At 40.9% G+C, this 19169-nt stretch overlaps 1 protein-coding gene across 1 annotated transcript in view; it reads left to right on the top strand.

Annotated features, from left to right (window-relative positions):
* Nucleotides 1–3304: 3304 nt before the first annotated feature.
* The window catches only part of smad3a (SMAD family member 3a), a 31865-nt gene continuing 16000 nt past the window's right edge, over nucleotides 3305–19169 (top strand). The window contains exon 1 of the mRNA XM_059347069.1: nucleotides 3305–4036. Coding sequence (XP_059203052.1) covers nucleotides 3834–4036 — 203 coding nt within the window. The 5' untranslated portion in view covers nucleotides 3305–3833. The remainder of the gene's footprint in view (nucleotides 4037–19169) is intronic.

The following is a 19169-nucleotide window of genomic DNA, read 5'->3' as shown; positions in this document are numbered from 1 at the left end:
TTCATAGAACAGTGAGTTGTGCAACGACCTGAAGTTTCAAAACATAATTCACTGGGGACTTATGAACCGACAAGTGTTTCCTCTGCTTAAGTGGATTATCTCAGATAAACAATGGTCACAAACAAATAAATACACATTTACAGGAACAGATTTGTGCAAAATGTGAAAAGGGGGCTGTTTGTGAAGGGAGTACAAACAAAAGTGAAAGAGAGTGAAGGGAAGACAAAGTGTCATCTGTAGAGGGCTGAAGTGAGAGAGGAGGGGCCGGCTGCATGTGGAAGGGTGTGTGTGTGTGTGTGTTTGTGTGTGTGGGAGGGTTATGATGTTGAGCCTCCGGTACACCATGTGCTTGCTGGAGGAGCTGTCAGGAGCTGTTGAACGATTGATGGCTTTCTCAGAGAGAAAACACAGTGTCGCGTTATTGCCAAAGAGATCCGTGTAAACACATTTATATAGTTCTCAAACACACACACACACACACACACACACACACACACTATATGAAAATTTGACACTTATTGAGTCTAGCTTTACTAAACTGAACAGATTTTGAAATCTGTTGCAAAGGCAGAAGAGAGAAAGCTGTAACAACCACACAGACTTCACAAACTTCACTTCACTTATTTCTGTCAAAAAAGGGGTGAAATATAGTTTGTACATCAAGACGTGTATGGAAATTTGTATAAAATAATGCACAAAACATCTACTCTTTTCTGCATTATTGTGGTGTTTAATATAACATAACACTAGATCCAAAAGAGTTGAATGTGATGTTGACAAACAGTGGGTACATTTTTTATCAAATTTTGAAGCAGCTTAATAGAAATTGAAAGACAAATATTTTATTGAAGTTAAGTTGCCTATTATGAATTAAAAAAAATATTTTATTTATATTGAAGATGAGTTTTTAACTGTGTCCATTGAAATAATTGTAATTTCCTCTTCAGGATGGCCAAACATTGGTCAGCTGTGTCCTTATCACTTATATCCAGACACTCACAGTTTGTATTGTTTTCGACCTTTTTACTTCATTGGGAGACCAGCTGACATCACACACACACCCACCCACACACACACACTCTGGACCAAGTCCCCTGGGGTCGCAGCCGGCACAATGTCATTATCAACCATCGGATCGTACGTGGTCACTGCCCATTCAGTCTTGCTGACGTGCCTTTTGTGCTCAGTAATTCTTCTCACAGAAGACCGCCCCCCCCCCCTCACACACACACACACACACACACACACACACACACACACACTCCACAGTCTCCCCGTCCACCCTGTCCTACCCCCCATCTATTACGGCCCATCTGTAATCCCATCCCCCACCCTGCACCCCCATATCCGCCCAGTCTCGCCCTGCACTTCTCCAAAACAAACCAGCTGTCTTGGCCGGTCGTGTCCCCGGGGGCGTAAACAGGTGCCGAAAGGGCCGCAGGGGCTTCAGCATGTGACACATGGCAGCACGCTCCTCCAGCCTTCTCCTCCAACCTGCCAACACACCAGAGAGCAGAGTGGTGTGTTTTACAGCTGTAGACTTGATTGTTATCACAGATGAGGAGCTGCTGATCGCTTATAGCTCAAAACCACTGCATATAAAACTTTCTTTTTGGGTCGGTAATTTTAAAGTTTTTAAAGTGCTTAAAAAAGCATTTATTTTATAACTTAACTTAATGTACTTTATGAAGTCCTTTTAAAAACTTTTTAAACACATCAGTCTATTTAGCAGACATATTTCGGTTGTGACATGAAGGAAGAACCTTGACATGCCTTTAGCAGGTTTAAAAATATACATTGCTGTGCAACCAAAATAGATAAAAGGAAAGGGGTCTGTCCTGCTGAGCCTGAAGCCAGCCGTATTTTTAGCACAAACTACACACTGTGCACAGAGAGGAGTACTGTAGGACGCAGGTCGATGCGCCTGTACACACAAACCAAAATGGTAACCACAGGTCGATGCTACTATTCTTGTATGAGAGTGAACTGTCACTGGAGTCAATGAAGAAATGTCCTTTCAGATAAGATATGATGGTGGGAAAACTGACAATGTGGCCTACTTTCATTTTACTTAATCACACAGTTAAGTTCAGACATGAAATAATTAATGTATAAACTTTTCAATGCCTTTTTGAGGCCCTAAGCATGTCAGTTATTCTGCTTTTGCCTTTTAACTTGTATGTATTATATTACTTTGAAAATTGGAATTTGTAAATGGAAACCCTGTAAGTGCACCACCTCCTTTGTGCAGAGCATTCACAACTTTTACAGCTCTTTCAATCGCTTGCCAAAAAAGGCAACCAAGTTTGGAAACTGCTTTTGGACGCAGTAAAGTCTTTCTTTTGAAGCTTGAAGAACAAAGGCAGCCTCACACCCTAAACTGTCCGACTATCACTCTCTCTGTGTGGTGAGCTCAGCTGTGTTACACACTCTATTGTACATCTGGCCCTTTGACTCCTTGTCTGTCTGTGTGTGTGTGTGTGTGTGTGTGTGTGTGTGGACTAGTGAGAGAGGGGGTGGTGTGTGCATATGTGCAAGTATATGCATATGTCACACTACAGTTGTGGTTTCAGGGGCTGAGCCACGCTGCAAACTAAACTGCCACCTTGTCGAGTAGGCGTCCTGCGTTCGTGTCTCCAACAAGCCGAGGCAAGTCGGTGGCTCAGCTTGTGTATGGTGTTTTTTTTATCACCTTCGAGCTAACAGCAGCTCCTGAGTTATTTACCCATGTGCAGACAAACAACCCAGTAGCAATTACTGGAAAGTCTTGTGCTGGAGATGCTGAAGTTCAAGCACAACAACCTTTTGCACAATAAACACACACTGGAATGTGAAAAAAGCAGTAACATGACTTTGTGTTGGATAATTAAGAGTGTGTGGATTTCCAAAAATAAAATGGAAAAGGGAAAAAAAGAGCTCTCCTCTTAAAGTTAAAAGCTATTACACTGTGGAAGGAAATAAAGAGGTAAGAACATCATGGCCTCTTTTGGACTATAATTATGTTAGTAGATAAACTGAAACAGATGGAGTTTTCAAGGCTATTTTACAAAGAATAACTTCAGCATTTGTGGAAATGTAAAGTCACATGAAATGAAGTGTTTTGGTCTTGCATTACATAACTAAATCAAGTGATCTGTGCATGTGTGTGTGCGATTGTGACAGCTTATTTAGTGTTATCAGCCAGCAATAGCAGTGAAAAAAGCAGGGATTGTGCAATATCAGTATAGCACATTTGGCCAGCTGCTCCGCCTGGCCCCTCATAGGTCTGCTGTTCAGTCTTGAATAGTGACTCTCAGCAGCAGCTCTCGCATTTGCATTTGATGCAGACTTCTTGCAGACTTTAGTCAGGGGGACCTCGCACCGCGGAGGACTCTGAACTCAACGAAAACTTTGCTGATTGGAGGTGAGAACAGCGAAAAACTCAAACAAAGTAGCTCCACTTTGGTGTTGGAAGCGTGATTTTGTTAAAGGCGTAATTTCAGTGTGGCGCGTTGTGGGTGTATTTAAAATTACGCCTGTTTAAAAAAGTGCAGACGGGACTAGCTGTCGTGGCGGAATAGCACTAAATCCACAGCGCAACAGACTACCGGTGCACAGTTCACTGCTGAGTTTGAGCCAGACCGAGTGCGCTAAAACCGGAGGGTTTAACTCCGGGATGCATCTGTGTGGCGTTAATAAACAACAACAATTAATTTGTTAGCTAACTAGCGCGTTCACCTCCACCTGTTGGACCGTTTGAAGAGCAGTTGTCCCCGTGTTTTTTTATTTTTCTTCTTCTCCACAACCGCCGGGGACTACTCGACACTGGAAGGGACTTTTAAACTGAACTCAAGATGTCAATTTTGCCTTTCACTCCCCCCATTGTCAAAAGACTTTTGGGCTGGAAGAAGGGAGAGCAGAACGGCCAGGAGGAGAAATGGTGCGAAAAGGCGGTGAAAAGTCTGGTGAAGAAGCTGAAGAAGACGGGACAGCTGGACGAACTGGAGAAAGCCATCACCACCCAGAATATCAACACAAAATGCATCACCATACCGAGGTGAGGGCACTTCAATGGCTGTGACCATGAAGGCAGCATCCTAGCCAGCTGAGGTTCAATCCAGTAGTTTAATTACACCTTAGTTACCTAAAACTCCAATATATCGCAGTTTTTAAGCTAAATGTAGCATGATACCTTAACGCATGTATCGGCATCCTTACTTGACTAAGTTGACATTTCCACTTCCTGTTTCGCATTAATATTTTAAACACTTGCTTTTCCTTGTTTAATTATACAGTTAAACATGGTGGCTAATGTGATGCTTAACTAGCTAACAGTGGTCCATAGGGAGAGCTAGCAAATCATCACGTCACTTAGCAGGCATGCCATCATATGTACACTTTAAGTGAGCTGGAACATTTCTTTTAGCAGGTTCCAGTGCTGAAATTGACATTGAAGTGAATGCAATTTTGTTGCATAAAGGGGTTGCAGTGTGTGCATTGAGGAGCCAGCAGCGCACATGCAATGCAAAAGCACAAATGGAGTCCAAGTTATATAACTTGGCCTTAATCTGGGACGCTTTCTAGCGCTGTGGGTTAGTGTTAGTGCGTAGGCGAGCCTTTAGAGCCTCATTTCAATGCATCTGTACAGCCATTTGTATATCGACACAGTGTTTTAATCAAATAATTAACCCTGGCATTCAGTATCAAATTACTGCTCGCAGTTTCAGGCATTCACTTCAGTTATAAGCATCCACTTTTTCTCCCCCGATGAAAGGCTTTTAAAAGGTGAGCTGGGGAGGTGCTGTTTGTAAACAAAGACCATGTCTGCTAAAAGGCTGACCTTTACTTATCTACATTCCTAAACATCATATTTGTACAAGTAACGTTAGAATTTATTGAAAACACTTGAATTGACTTTGTAGACATAACATGACAGAATCAATTGGTCTACATACACTAAGTTACCAGTTTTTTAGCACACCTATCTACAATTTCTCTTCCCCATATACAGTAAATCAGTGAAGGTACAGCTGCAATGATAAGTGAATCCATTCATTTGTTGATGACAGTTAAGTAACTAGCAATTATTTTGATAGTTGATTAATCCTTCTGGTAATTTTTCAAGCGAATGTACAAAAAAGGCTTGCTGGTTCCAACTTTTCAAATATTAAGTTTTGATGTTTTACTTTGCCATATATAAGAGTATACTAAAAAAAGTATGTGGTTTTGGACATAAAATATTTGAATACATCTTTTTGGACTATGTACACAAGGTACGTGTCATAAAAAAACAGAACTTTTCACGATACAAACTACAACTTGGTTTGCAAACGTGATCACAGTTTTCGGGTTCCATGAGCAAACAAAGGTTATAGCCCTGTCATCATTCAAGTCAGCTGTGTGGTAAAATTTAGGATTCAGTGTTGACTACGATAGAGAGGGAGCAAAGGTCACTAGAAAGTGCCCGTCTGTAAGCATTGCTTGACAAATGTCAATAATATTAACGGTAGGACATCTAACATGATGGCATCTATGCTGCTATCACCCAAACTGGGCAGATGAATTAGTAATTAAACATCAGTTGCACCCCTATATAACTGTAGTCTAAATTATAATAAAGACCTCTTACTTTAGTTCATAAGAGTTCAGCAGTCCCACAGTCTGTACCCTCCAAAATGACAATAAAGTTCAATCATCACTGAAGATTATAAGCTTCATTATAATACGATTTATCATGGAGTTGCCATGTACTTTCAGTAAGGTGTAACTCATAAACTGGCAAAAGTGTGTATGTTTACAGCTATGTTTAAGTCTTTATCATTTTTGCAAGTTGTGATAAACAAATTAAGGTCTCAAAGTTTTGCTTCTGTCCACAAATCTCACTTGCATATGTGGGCAATTTAGATTTAATAGCATACTGTGTGTCAGATGAAAATTGAGCCCCACACAGGGCACTCCCACATTCTTTATTGCCACAAGTGTGCATATCACAGCTTGCACATGCCTGGGCCAGCGTTCAGAGTTGAGCCTACCCGGAAAGTTAAATAATGTTTGTCATGATCCAGGTTTCATATTCCCCACCACTAATGCAGAGGGGAAGAGCGGGAGTGCATTAAGATGACCCCAGATCAGAGCTGGCTGTCAGGGTGGGCTAACAGTGTCCCTGGAGAGCTGCTGTTTCTATTAATTCCCCTACGTTCTGGCTGGCTGACAGCAGCTGCCTGCGTGTTCAGGCCTGTCCATGCAGAGGTCAGCTCCTATCTCTCTGACACATGTACTCCCTAATGAGGCTCATCGCTACCCCTCTTGATGACGGTTGGCTGTGATGCTGAGTGCTGAAGGAAGCGGGCACTGTGCATTGATTGAGTCGATAGTTGCATCCGGTGGTGGATTACCAGATCAAGTATCTGTTGGGGGAATTTAAAGCAGGATTATTGGAATTGAAAAGGGTGAGCACAGGTGATTTACTCAACACAGCTGATTCAGATATAATCTATTAGAGGGCCAAAAACCAGAAGCTGATTATGACATCTCAAGGCTAATGTTTTCTAGTTCTTTCAAACAAAATTAAGGATGTTTATAGATTTTGTCAAAAGCAGCTCCTTCCTCTAAGTTTTGTCAATCAAACCTTTCTTGCCAAGTGGTAAAAATGAAATATTTGGGGGCTTTGGAAAAGCCTGCTGTCAGATTTTAAAGGGCTGTGACCCTCTAGATGACATTTTTAAAACAACATGACAGTCTGGTTGGAAACCATGGTATCTCAACTTGGTAAGTTTGGTCCAGACACAGCTATTTTTGGGTGTGGGTTGCGTGTGGGTGGTTAATGTGGGTAGTGTGTGTGTATGTCCCAACATGTTTACACTGGAGATAAAGCCTGCGTGCCATGAAAAAACATTAGTCACAGTCACTTTGATTTAAATTCTCATTTGAAGTCAGGAACAAAGCGTTTAACAGTATATAAGGTTGTGCCTATCACTTGGGCAGGGCTACTGCTTTGCTTGCCTTTTTTTTCACTGTGGTTTTTTACAATGAGCTGTTTTCACTTTTTTTGAGGAGCAGTAAGCAAAGTGAATGCTGAGGCTCTTGTCCAAGTTCAAGCCTTAGTCACTCAACAACAAGCAATTGTGGCATTGTGGTGCTGACCTACCGTCCCTCCCACTTTTTCTCCCTCTTTCTCCTTTTAAAATCCTCTCTTCCCATGAGCTGTAAACTTGGGTTAGTCACAAACATTTGTGTGTAAAATGCGTCAAGGCATGAAAGACTACCAGTTTGCGATGGTAGAGGGGTGGTTGTGAAGTGTGGTAGCATGCACCACTTGAACGTGAAGGGATGACTAACAAATTACTTTCTCTTGGTTTTAGGAGACTGGGAGTACATTCCTACGCAGAAACTAAGTCTGTTTTTGTTATACCTGGCTGTGTATTGCTAAATATCTTATGTGATTATACTGCAGATGCTCAATACCTACATATTCCAAAGCCCTCCAGTGGTCGTAAGAATTGTCACTCCTTCCCATCTCTCTCTCAAAGTGGAGAACAGCCACACAGTCAAGGGTAGATGGGGGAGGTCAGGTTGGCTGGATTGATCAACATTGCATCAAACTTTGACACAAGAGGCAGTAACTTGTGTTCCTGGTTTCTACCAACAGTCATTGTTAGCTTCTTTTAGTGATTTCCCCCCCAAATTTCAGCAAGATGATCAAGGTCCTTTAAGTTGAAGGAAGTAGCAATTTTGACCCAAACCACAATGTTTCCCTAACCTTAACCAATGCGTTATTCTCACCCAAACCATGACCTTTTACTTAACCCACACAATATTTCTTCTGTCTTTTTGTGTTGTCCAAGGGTCTAATTCAGGAGAAAATTACAGCATATTGTGTAGTTTTACTTTGAGGATTTTTTGACTATTCAAGCAGTTGAGCATTTACCATCTTCCTTTTGTAAGATACAATATGCATTTGTTTGAATATTTTACCCAATGCTTACAGCCTACTTACAGTAAGGCGCAATGATGGCATACTGAAAGTTTCTAAATTGGTTGCTTCCTCTAGATACAAAATGATATCAATAAAAACAGAAACTTCTGACACAGGCTTTGCAAACCCTGGCACAGTAGATTTGTTTTATTGCTGACATGCAAAAACATATCTTTACTAAAAAACTGAAAACTGAATGTTATTCATTTTCTGATGTAATAAGCAATAGCTTTGACCCTCACCAATCGTTATGCCTATTGACATTAGCAGGGAGACTACCAAAACAGACTTAAACCCCTTTCACACATGCTTTTCACAGTCATATTGTAGGGCTACAGTTGCTTTAATTGTCAAATAATTTGTGTATGTTACTCAATAAATGATTAAGCCTATAAAATGCCAGTAACTTGTAACATAAAATGTGCAATGCAAGTTCCCAGAGCCCAAGGTCACACCCTTTAAATAGTTTGTTTTGTTCAACCAACAGTTAAATCCCAATGATTTTCAATTTACAATGATGTAAATCAAATAAAAAAAGAAAAATTGTCATGTTTGAGTAGCTGGAACCAACAAGTGTTTGTCATGTTTGTTTAATAAATGACATCAATATTGGATTGTCAAAGTTTTTGTTTTGTTTTTCTGGCAATTGACTTATCAATGGATAAGGACTTATTTTGTTCAAACTAAGCATGAGCGAGGTAAGGCCTTGAAGTGGCAGACACGTCTCTGTAGAGAGGCTTTTATAAGCTACACAAGCTACCTTTTGCATTTTCTAGTCTTGCACGTCAAATGGAAATTATTACACGTACAGTGTGTATCTGAAACAGTTCTGTCATGTTTGAACAGAGACAATTTTTTAACAGATAACAGAGTTTGGAAGCAGAACAATCGGTAACAGAAAGACAAACACATCAGTATTTCATGTCAACACTGGTTGAAGAGTTAATAGGGTTGCATTGGAACTTAAAGAGCAGCAAAATTATGTAGAATTTCAAAAGCAGTTTATTCAATTCAATTAAATTCAACTTTATTTACAGAGCGCATTTCATGCACAAGGCAGACTCAATGTGCTTCACAATGGATATACATAATTACAGTTAAAAAGCAAAACAAAACAACAGAAAACAAACAAACAAAAACAAACAAACAATTAGAAAAATCAATTACAAATTAATTGCAGTGCAGGGTGCAGGTAGACAAGCTATGCCATATTCACCAGATACACACTTACTCACACATGTGCATCCACTCCCACAACCACACATGCACACACATGCACACACACAGTTCAACCGGATGCTGTTGAAAAAAAATATTTTTAAATTTTTTTTTTTTTTTTAAATGGCTACTGATGTGGCATGTTTAACTGTGTCAGGCAGGGTGTTCCACTTTCGTGGGGCATAAACACTAAAAGCTGCTTCTCCTTCTTTGGATCTGGGATGAGGGATGAGTAAGTTGCCACTGCCTGTTGACCGAAGTGTTCTTTCTGGGGCGTAAGTGATGAGCATATCTGTGAGGGGAACAGTGGTGGAATATTGAAAGAAATTATTCAAGGCGTATGTTGGGTGTATGTGTGTGTTATGTCTTTCACAGAGCCTGGGGGGTTGGATTCCTCACTTCTGCCTACCTTAACTTTGTCTGGGTTTTGGCCAGTGCTGAGGAGTGCTTTCGTCTTGTCTACACACATCCCTCCTGGCAGCGAGACTACAGTCTGATTCACACTGCTGCATGTCAGGGCAGGAGGGAGGGAGTGAATGAATCCCAAGCACTAACATAAAAGATGGGATAAAACAAGAAAGACAGGAAAAAGAAATAAAATTGACTGGGAAAGACTATAACTGAGATAAAAAGGTTGCCATTTACAGGACAAGAGGACATGTCACTGCTTATCGTGGTTGTTGAGATTCATGGAGGATGTTGCAGGAAGTTCACGGAGTTGAGAGGATTTCTTTTATTGATGTTACTCCCTGTGAAAAAAAGTGTGCCAAAACTGGTGCTCCACAATCATGTAGAGGTGTGTTAGTGGTCTAGAATGGTACGATTTATGACTGAAAGAGCAAGAATCCAAAACCAATAGATTTACTTTAGCAATCACATATTGGTCTTGTGGTTATTAAATTATAAACACCCGTGGTCACCACTTTAAATCAAGTCTTAAGGCCCTTCATAGTGCCATTTCATGCCGGGACATTTACAGCTCTTTAACATCTCGCCTCCACCATAAACGTGCTCAAAGCAGATGCCAGGATCAAATGATCCAACAAATTTTCCGCCACCAGAGGTAGTCACAGAGGTGGAAAATTGGTGGGACTGTTGGAAGCAGGACCACTATGAACGGGACATCCCGGCAAGCAGGGATATTTGACGTTGCACATGACGTCTAACACACACCTCCCACTTGGTCCAGCAGTCATCGAATCACAGTTCACTGCGGCCGCCGTCTCTAACTTGGCACAGGGTCCACTGCTAATTGTAAACAAAGCCGCATGCTAACTGTACACATGGTGTCCGCCGCTGATCGTAAACAACCCGCCGTCGCTAACTATGCACAGAGTATCCGGTGAACACATCCTGCTGTAGCACATACACACTGTACTGCTACGGAGCTAACTGTATAGCCTAATAGCACTGCGCTACTGTTAGCACTGCTGCTGCTCGGACTGCACTATGAAAGGGCACGAATATCATGCCTTCCTGGGATCACTATGAACGCCCTAAGGTGAAAAGCCAGCACAGATCTTTCTGGCAATATAGCGGGACATTTGCGGGACATCACTATGGAAGGGGCTTTAGTCTTGTTTGCTTTTTCTTCCATCAAATAGTTCAGTTTGTGACAGTTTTACACTATGGAAAAATGAATCTTGACTTCACGTAGAAAGGTACTGATAGAAGTTTTTGTCATTGCTGAAACTCATGTATCACTTCATTTCTTCTGAGGCCTATGGGTTGACGAAGATAAAAGTGCAAGTCTTTATCAGCCAGATTCATTCTGTAGTGTTAAGGGCTCTGAGGGAGAGAGACAGAATGAGATAAAGTATGTAAGAGATAAAAGAGATCACAGAGGTATGAGGTAGAGTTGGGGATTCCCAGCGTTGCGTCTGTTGCCACAGGGGAAGGCCTGTCATCATGGTAGAGGGGTGTGATTTAATGAGGGAGGACGACACAAAATTAATAGACAGAATAAAAGCAGTGAAAGTGACAGAGGTGAAAATTTTGAGGAGATTAGAATGTGAAAGAGAAAGGTAAACCAGAAAGCCAAGGCTTTAGATGAAGGAAGAGAAGGAGACAGAATATTTGGCAAGAGGCAGCATGTTGGATTCTCAAGCTTATCAGAGGGAGACTGTGGTTACTGTGGTTGGCATGCAAAAAAAGAAAACACTCTAATAGCTGAGATAGAACTGGTTTGTTTTCCATGTAGACAGCAGTTCAGCATCAAAAGAAGTGTGTCTGCTTGTGTCTGGATGGGAGACATTAAATACACACAGACACCCACATTGCAGCTACCGTGTCAAAAAGATATAGTGTACACCAACTGATTAAATGCTACAAATGCATAGTGTACATACAGTATGCACAGCCAGTCCTACACATCCTGTCATTTAGCATAGCAGAGATCTGTGCATCCTGTCTTTATCGGCTCATATTGTCGTTCTGAATGGTATGTTAATGCTTGTGTGTGCTTCCTAGTGATTTTTATATTCTCATTATGTCTCATGAATCAGTTGTTAGTCATCATATTTGATGCATGCTTTTGTTTTCTTGCTGTGGAGGACAATGAATCTGCCAGTGAAATGCTATAACAACAAAATTGCATTTTTTTGTCAATGGGAGGATGAGTAACGATGATGCACTCTCAGATATCTAACTTTAAGCAACCCCAATTTTGGATTTGATTTTTAAAGCTGATGACATGAAGGTGCCTCTCTCTTGTTAACATAGCCCACATACTGTTGACACACTATAAATTCTATTTAACACTCCTCGCCAGTATTCCCCTGCCTGCCCCAGGTCTGAAAGCTGCCTCCTCCCAATGTCCCAATTACTTGTGAAATTGACATTTTACAGATTAGGACCAGGATTCATTGATTAATTAAGAAAAGAATCTGCAATGACAATAATCTGTTAGTTGCAGCCCTGGAACACACTCAAAACACTTTGTGAATGCATTTGAGATCCAAACGATCAGACCACATTCAGATGTGGTCACATTGTTTTAGCAGTGTGTACACGAATGCGTCCTGTGCCACATTTAGGACTGCCTTCTAAACAGATGTCCCACTGGGGTTCGTAAGGGGGCTCACTGTGCTATCCGGTATCGGTTACACTGCGACCCTCCAGCATGCACTCACTGTTACCTGGCAAAGGTGGCGTGTCAGCTGCAAGGAGGCCTGTATGGACCACAGGTAGACAATAATCTTCTAGTTTTAGGTCCATAAAAAGCATGCTCAGCAATTTGTACCCAGTCATCAAAGTTACAAAGCGCGTTCTGGGCACAGAGTGGGAATGACTGAGGCAACATTCTCCCTATTACAAGTCTCTCTCTCTCTCTCTCTCTCTCTCTCTCTCTCTCTCTCTCTCTCTCTCTCTCTCTCTCTCTCTCTCTCTCTCTCTCTCTCTCTCTCTCTCTCTCTCTTTGGTAGCTTTTATGTCGAGTATTATACCTGAGTCATCTGAGACAGCATTGTTTGAGTGGGACACGATACAAGACAGGTCACAGAGAGTTTATGTGTGTTGTCTGTCTGTGTGTGGTTAGCTGCTGTAATGATGGTAATAAGTTGCCCTCAATAGTTGGGTTCAGGATTTGTGACATTGTTTGATTTGCTTGACAGAAAGTGAATACTTCTGCACTTGTGTGTGTGTGTGTGTGTGCGTGTGCGTGTGTGTGTGTGTGTGTGTGTGTGTTATTTACCTTGTAACAAAAGAGTTTTAACCTAAAAAAAACAGAATGAGTCAAAGCTCAGTGGCTTCACCTGTCTATGTTACTGTTTCACATAGTGATGCTATCATAATATTGAGTTATTATGAAATTTTTATTGCTAATATTTTGGGTGTTTTAATGAATAACTGCAGTTTTAATTACAACTGTGATAAGATGAGGTATGAAACAGGTTATGGACAGTTTTTTGAAAGGTTTAAATTGAAATCACATTGAACTACAAGAACCGTCAAGCAGTTTAAAGCCATTATTTACTTACGGAAAATGGGATTGCCGCATTCAAGCCGCTTACTAATATCAAATGAATTCCATGTCATCATGCATGTTTTGTGTGTGTGTGTGTGTGTGTGTGTGTGGTTAGTCAGCTCAGAGGAATGCTCTTTTGGCCTGCAGGGGCCTTGAGGAGGGCGTCGGCTGCTGTTTGGTTTTCAGCTTGCTCCTGGGGTGGAGGGGGTTAGAGAGACAGCTCTGCCTCGACTTGGCTTTCTCACTATCTGCGGGGGAGTGCACGTGCACAGCACAGAAACACACACGCACCCAGAGAAACGTTCACCAGACAACAAGCCTGTCTTTGTGCTCCACTGGCCGCTACCACCACAACCGCTGCTCCTGCTGCTGCTGCTTCGGGGTGCTGGACTACAGCTGGATATGTGTGGGAAAACAACTTGACATGAATGGGCAGGGACTTAAAAGGCGAGGGGGAGATTACTTTTCAGCCACGAGTACAAGTGAATGTCTTAAAAAATAGAGCAATAAATGGCTAATAATAGTTGTTGGATGTTGTTGAAGATAAACAGCACCAGTCACTATAGAGTTGTCCAAGACTCATTTCAAAGAACGTAGACAAGAATCTTTGTGGGCAAAAATCCTCTGTTGATAACTCATTTTGTCAGGTTATCCAATGAATCTGTTCTTAAGATTAGAGCACCACTTCAGCCAAAGTAGAAGAACCAGAAACTTAAGAGCTCCACTGACACTTCACTGTCAATTATACCTAGTATAGCAACAAAAGGATCCAAGGCAAGATTTTGACCTTGGGGACCTCATCTATCATGATTCTGTGGTATTCATTTCACTTTTGTAATGAACACACACAGATCAAATTATTAATATTTTGGTATTCTCCCAACATTTCAACTTCGAGGCTGTGAAGCATTAGTGATATTTAACTGTGCCTTATTTTGCCTGGACTGCTGGGAACCCTGGGCACTCTGGTTTCCTCCCACAGTCCAGAAACATACAGTGAATTGGAGACTGAAATTAGATCATATGGTGTCAATGTGTTTGTGTGTTAGCCCAGCATCAGACTATTCAGTTGTTTTATAGGGCTAGGTAACAGTCGGGAATGGGATTCTTGTATACTTTAACAAAAAGTTTAGCTATTTTAAAGCCTCTGAACACCCACATGTGTGTTCAGTTACTCTGGCTGATGAGACCTCTGCTCAGGTTGATGGTGGGCTGGGGCTTTCATGGGAATTTATGAGGTCTTAAATCTCCATCTACAAATTAGAATGATAAAGCTAGTCCTGTCCTAACAGGTGTAACAAATGTAGCAGGAAACTCAGAAATATGTCCATCAATTACAGTCTATACATAACGACACAGTCCCGAGAAAGGTCTGATCAGCCAGATTAATTTATAGCACCTGTCTGGTTGTTTAGAGATTTTTAAGGGAAACTTTGCAGATTTTTACCTGGCTCTGTGTCACTGCAGCATGGGCAGTATGTGCAGATGAACTGTGAGTCAGTCTCCCTCCATGGAACAGCGCCTGTGGCTTTTGCCGCCAGATGACACAAAATGCATATAATTGCGCATTGTTTTGCATCCGGGCCCCCTAGCATGGAGGGAGAACGGGCATGGTTCACCTGTATGTACTGCCGGAGCTGCAGTGACACAGAGCAGGTTGAAAATGGGCTCTTAAAGTTTTCCTTTAAGAATTTTGGCTCCTTTTTTGTGGAAAAACTTTTAATGTACATGTCTTTACTCAGTAACTCATGCTGGGATAGACTTCAGGCTCCGACTATGCTGAGTAGAAGAGCAGTTAAGAAAATGCATAGATGGATGGATGGATTCGTTTGTCTTGGATAGTAATTGAGAGAAACTTTTATGCATTTCTATAGAAAGAAATTTGATCAGGATCAGGATTGGAAAAATAATTTATTTGTAGATCTGTCAGTTTTGTGAGTATCTCTCAGTATATTTGCTTTATGTTTTTTTATGTTGGAAAATAAGTACTTTACTTACTAGCCACATCTGAGCTCAAATAGCTGAATTATTTTTGACCATCATGTCTGACCATCAGGTCAGAAAATAATCAAGAGTCAACCACTGATGTAAGCTGTGGGACTGACCACAGGTTTAATATTTGTAGCCAAAGTTACTGAGCAAACAATCATAAAAGAAGGCTCCAAAAGCAGCAGGAAATGTTGATTATCAAGCACGAAAATAACCATGTAAAATAAGAAATGAGCCAAGAAAATGTCTTAAACGATAATATGAAAAAACTCATTTTAAGTGCTTATATAGAAGCTCTGTTGATTTTAGCCACTGAGTCTTGTGTAATAGTTGGAATTAGTCAAGTTATATCAGCTGTTGCAAATCAAACATACTGTAAACTTATTTTGTTTTTTTGATTGTCGAAATTTCAGTCTGGGATAATGAGCAACCATAAATTTTATTGGACTCGTTGACCTTCCTGCACTCTACCCTACTGTAGTAGGGAAAAACTTAATTGTGGAGAGAATTATTGATGACTTGCATCTGGAATATTTTCAGCCATTCATCATCTTGATGCAGAAAGAGAAAGACAGGCTGCTCAGCTCATTGACTATCAGCAGTAAAACTAATGGTTCCCAGTCCTCTATTGTCCCCCCTGTTTTTTGAGACCAGACTGTGTTATTTGTCGTCTAGCCTTGCCGGTCGTCTGTCTGCTGGTTTCTTATTTCACATCCTTCACTGGTCCCAGCACACTCCAGCCCTATGATATCACCTGTGGGTTACAGTCAGACTTGCTTTTCTCTCACACTCTATTCTTGGTTCTCTTCCTCCACCCCCCTCCTTCTTTTGTAAGAAAAAGAGAAGTCTGATGGCTTTTCCAGAGAGAGTGGGAGGTGTGTGTGTGTGTGTGTGTGTGTGTGTGTGGAATATGTTCCTCTGTGTGTGAGTTGGACTACTGCAGGAATGTACTCACAAGCCAAGATTTGTGCACTTTGAGCATTTTTTGTCCGATCAAGTTGATCGCTCCTGGCCAGCAGTGATGAAATATTTGTGTAAACCAATAATCTAAATAAGAAAAAAAAATCTGTTAGATTTTGGAAAAAATGTCCTCTGTGTAATGTTTTACCATGTGCCCTTCGGTATCAAAGAAGACAGACTTCTTTCTAGGACTGCAGCAAAGCAAAGGAATATTTTCATTCATGATTAGTCTTTTGATTTTGTTCTCAATGATTTGTTCCATCTATTAAATACCATGTTCTTGTCCAAAACCTCAAATATATTCAGCGTAATATCACACAATGAAAACAAAGCTCACCTCAAGTAATTTGGTTTAGCTTTACTTTTTAGTCTTAATGTTTTGAAAATCTCTAAAAGCATGTATCAATATATATATATACATATATATATATATATACATATATATATATATATATATATATATATATATATATATATATATATATATTTGCAATACACAGACTGTGTTATGTGGTATCTGAAACAACATGTCTCCCAACAACACATTGTTTTAATTGCATGTCTGTTTTTGATCTATATGCATGGTAATTGAGACAGACACAGTGGCACAGGTTAGCCCACGTCAGTAGCTGTGTTTTCATTCAGTTCTGACTTGAATTTTAAGCAATCCTGCAAAAAAATAACAATTATTGATAAGTTTCCGTTTCTTATGTGAACAAGCATTGGCCATGTTCAATGCTGCCTGGACACAAAGACAACTAAAACAGAATGTTTTGATAAAGCTGCTTTCATATATTAGGCAAATCAAACTTTTTTGACAGAGGCTAAAAACCACCTTCAAGTGTGCGTTAAAACCTTTTCCACATAATGAAGTTTTTTTTTTTTTTGTTCTGGTTTTCTTCTGTGATGTTCCAAAGTGTGGATAAAATAGGTGGATGGAAACATGGCTATAGACAGAACTGAAGGGCCAGAGCATGTTTGGCTTCACAGTCCTCCTCCTGACCAGAGCTGAATGCGGATGCTACCCAGTTTTGCTGAGCAGGTGTTTCCAGGAGGGACTTTAATTCAATGTTATTGTGGTTTAAATAACAATTTAACCACCTCCCTACTACCAAATCAATTGAGAGAGAAGGGAGTCAGCAGCGAGAGAGAACTGAAACTGTAACTCCTTTTATTTTTATGATGATGTAATGTGATTAATTCTATGGTTGCAAATTCTTTGAACGGTGACACAAGAGGGGATTAACCTGCGACAACAGTTGTACAGAAACTGCTGAAAATGCATTCATTAATGTATTACACAAGGGGACATCTAGAGTAAAAGCAGATGAAGCAGTTTTAGTGAACAGTTTTTCACCAACAAGCTGTGTGTAAGGTTTCATAACATTATTGCAACCACCTCTCCAGAATTAGTGAATGATTTGTGTCTTTACATGTTGTTGTTGGAGGACAGCAGCCCTCTGCTGAATGTCATTGGACTGCAGCCCTGTTGGTCATGGCTCGACAGACTGGCCACACACTTTATGAAAGGCACAAAGGCCATTTCAGCCCTCCACCCCCACACTCCCACCCTCACCCCTCACTCACTCAGTACTGGGACGGAGGCAGGGCGGTCAGGATAGCGGGACAGTGGGACAGACGGAGGAGAGGGGAGGGGGTTTAGGGGCCCAGTCACAGACACTCTGAGCTGCCCTGAGCTGTCTGCCAGGCCTATTGTCCAGCAGCACCCTCCTTTTCTTTATCCATCATCCACTTTGTCCTCCCCCCTCTGTCCTCTCTCATAGAGACAGATTGCAACCGGGGGTCCTAGTCTTTCCATGCACTTGCAAGCATTTAAAATGATGTCTTTTAATTTCTGGAATAAACATGAGAAATTGGAACCAGAAGACAACAACTAAAGGACGTTTAGCTCCTCACAGTGTTTGCTGGCACTTTTAGTGAGCTTAGACTTTCATTTGAGTTTGAAACTTGGCAGGGATTTGTAAAAAGTCCATGTCAAAAGGTCTGAGCCACAGAGAGAGAGAGTGTGTGTATGTGTGTGTTTGTTCAGCACTGCTCGGACCATGGCCAGCCTGAACTCACACACACACACACACACACAGTATATGTTTGTGTCTCTGAGCGTAACTGGGCATGCCTCGGAGTGTTTGTTTTGCCCCCCCTCCACCCTCCCCAGCTCAGTGAAGCTCAATCTGCTCTGTCTGAGTCTGTTTTATGAGTCAGCCAACACACACACACACACACACACACACACACACACACACACACACACACACACGAACAATGTGTATATGTACTCCTCTGAATAAGTCACATCTGTGTATCCTCCTTTTCCATTCCAACACCTCCTTTACACTGATATTCACTAAATGCCTTTGAAGATTATTAGTTATAGTTATTTTATCTTACTCTCGCTCATACCTGTGTGTGTGTGTGTGTGTGTGTATTGCACAGCCTACCATTCACACAAGCAGAGCTGGTTGGGCGTAAAGGTCACGTTCAGCCTCAGCTTTGGGTCATGAAACACAATGATGTTGACACAATTTCCCCCGTGGCAAAAAAATCTATACCAATTTGTCCCTTTCCTTTTGGGACATCAATTTCACTCTGACTGTCCCTTGACAGAGAAATGTCCATGCTGTGGCACTTCAACAAGAACAGGAATCAAGATGACCTAAAGATGACACAGGGTGGGGTGATAAAGTCATCTTTTACACCCCCTAAACAAACATTAAAAATAAAATGTTTGACTAATCCTCTCAGCACAAACAATTCATTGATTTAGTATCATTAATTAGCATTTAATCTGACAATAAATCAATTAATCTTTAAAGTTATTTTTTTTAACTTTATCTAGCCTCTCCGTCATAAACGTATGCTGTTTTTATTCGTCGACAAAACATGAAATTTGATGACATTAAAAAGCTCCAATGGGATTTTTTTTATTTTTTACATTTTATAGGTGATTCATCAATTAATGAAGCACAATAGAATGTTAATTGATAATGAAAATAATGATTAGTTGCAGAATTACTGTAGTACTAGCTTCCTGTTATACATTGTAAATCATTGTGATGCATAGTA

The sequence above is a fragment of the Centropristis striata genome, chromosome 2 (genome assembly GCF_030273125.1).
Source record: "Centropristis striata isolate RG_2023a ecotype Rhode Island chromosome 2, C.striata_1.0, whole genome shotgun sequence".
Classification (NCBI taxonomy): domain Eukaryota; kingdom Metazoa; phylum Chordata; class Actinopteri; order Perciformes; family Serranidae; genus Centropristis; species Centropristis striata.
The sequence above is the reverse complement of the archived record's forward strand: the minus strand, read 5'-3'. Positions and strand labels throughout refer to the sequence as shown.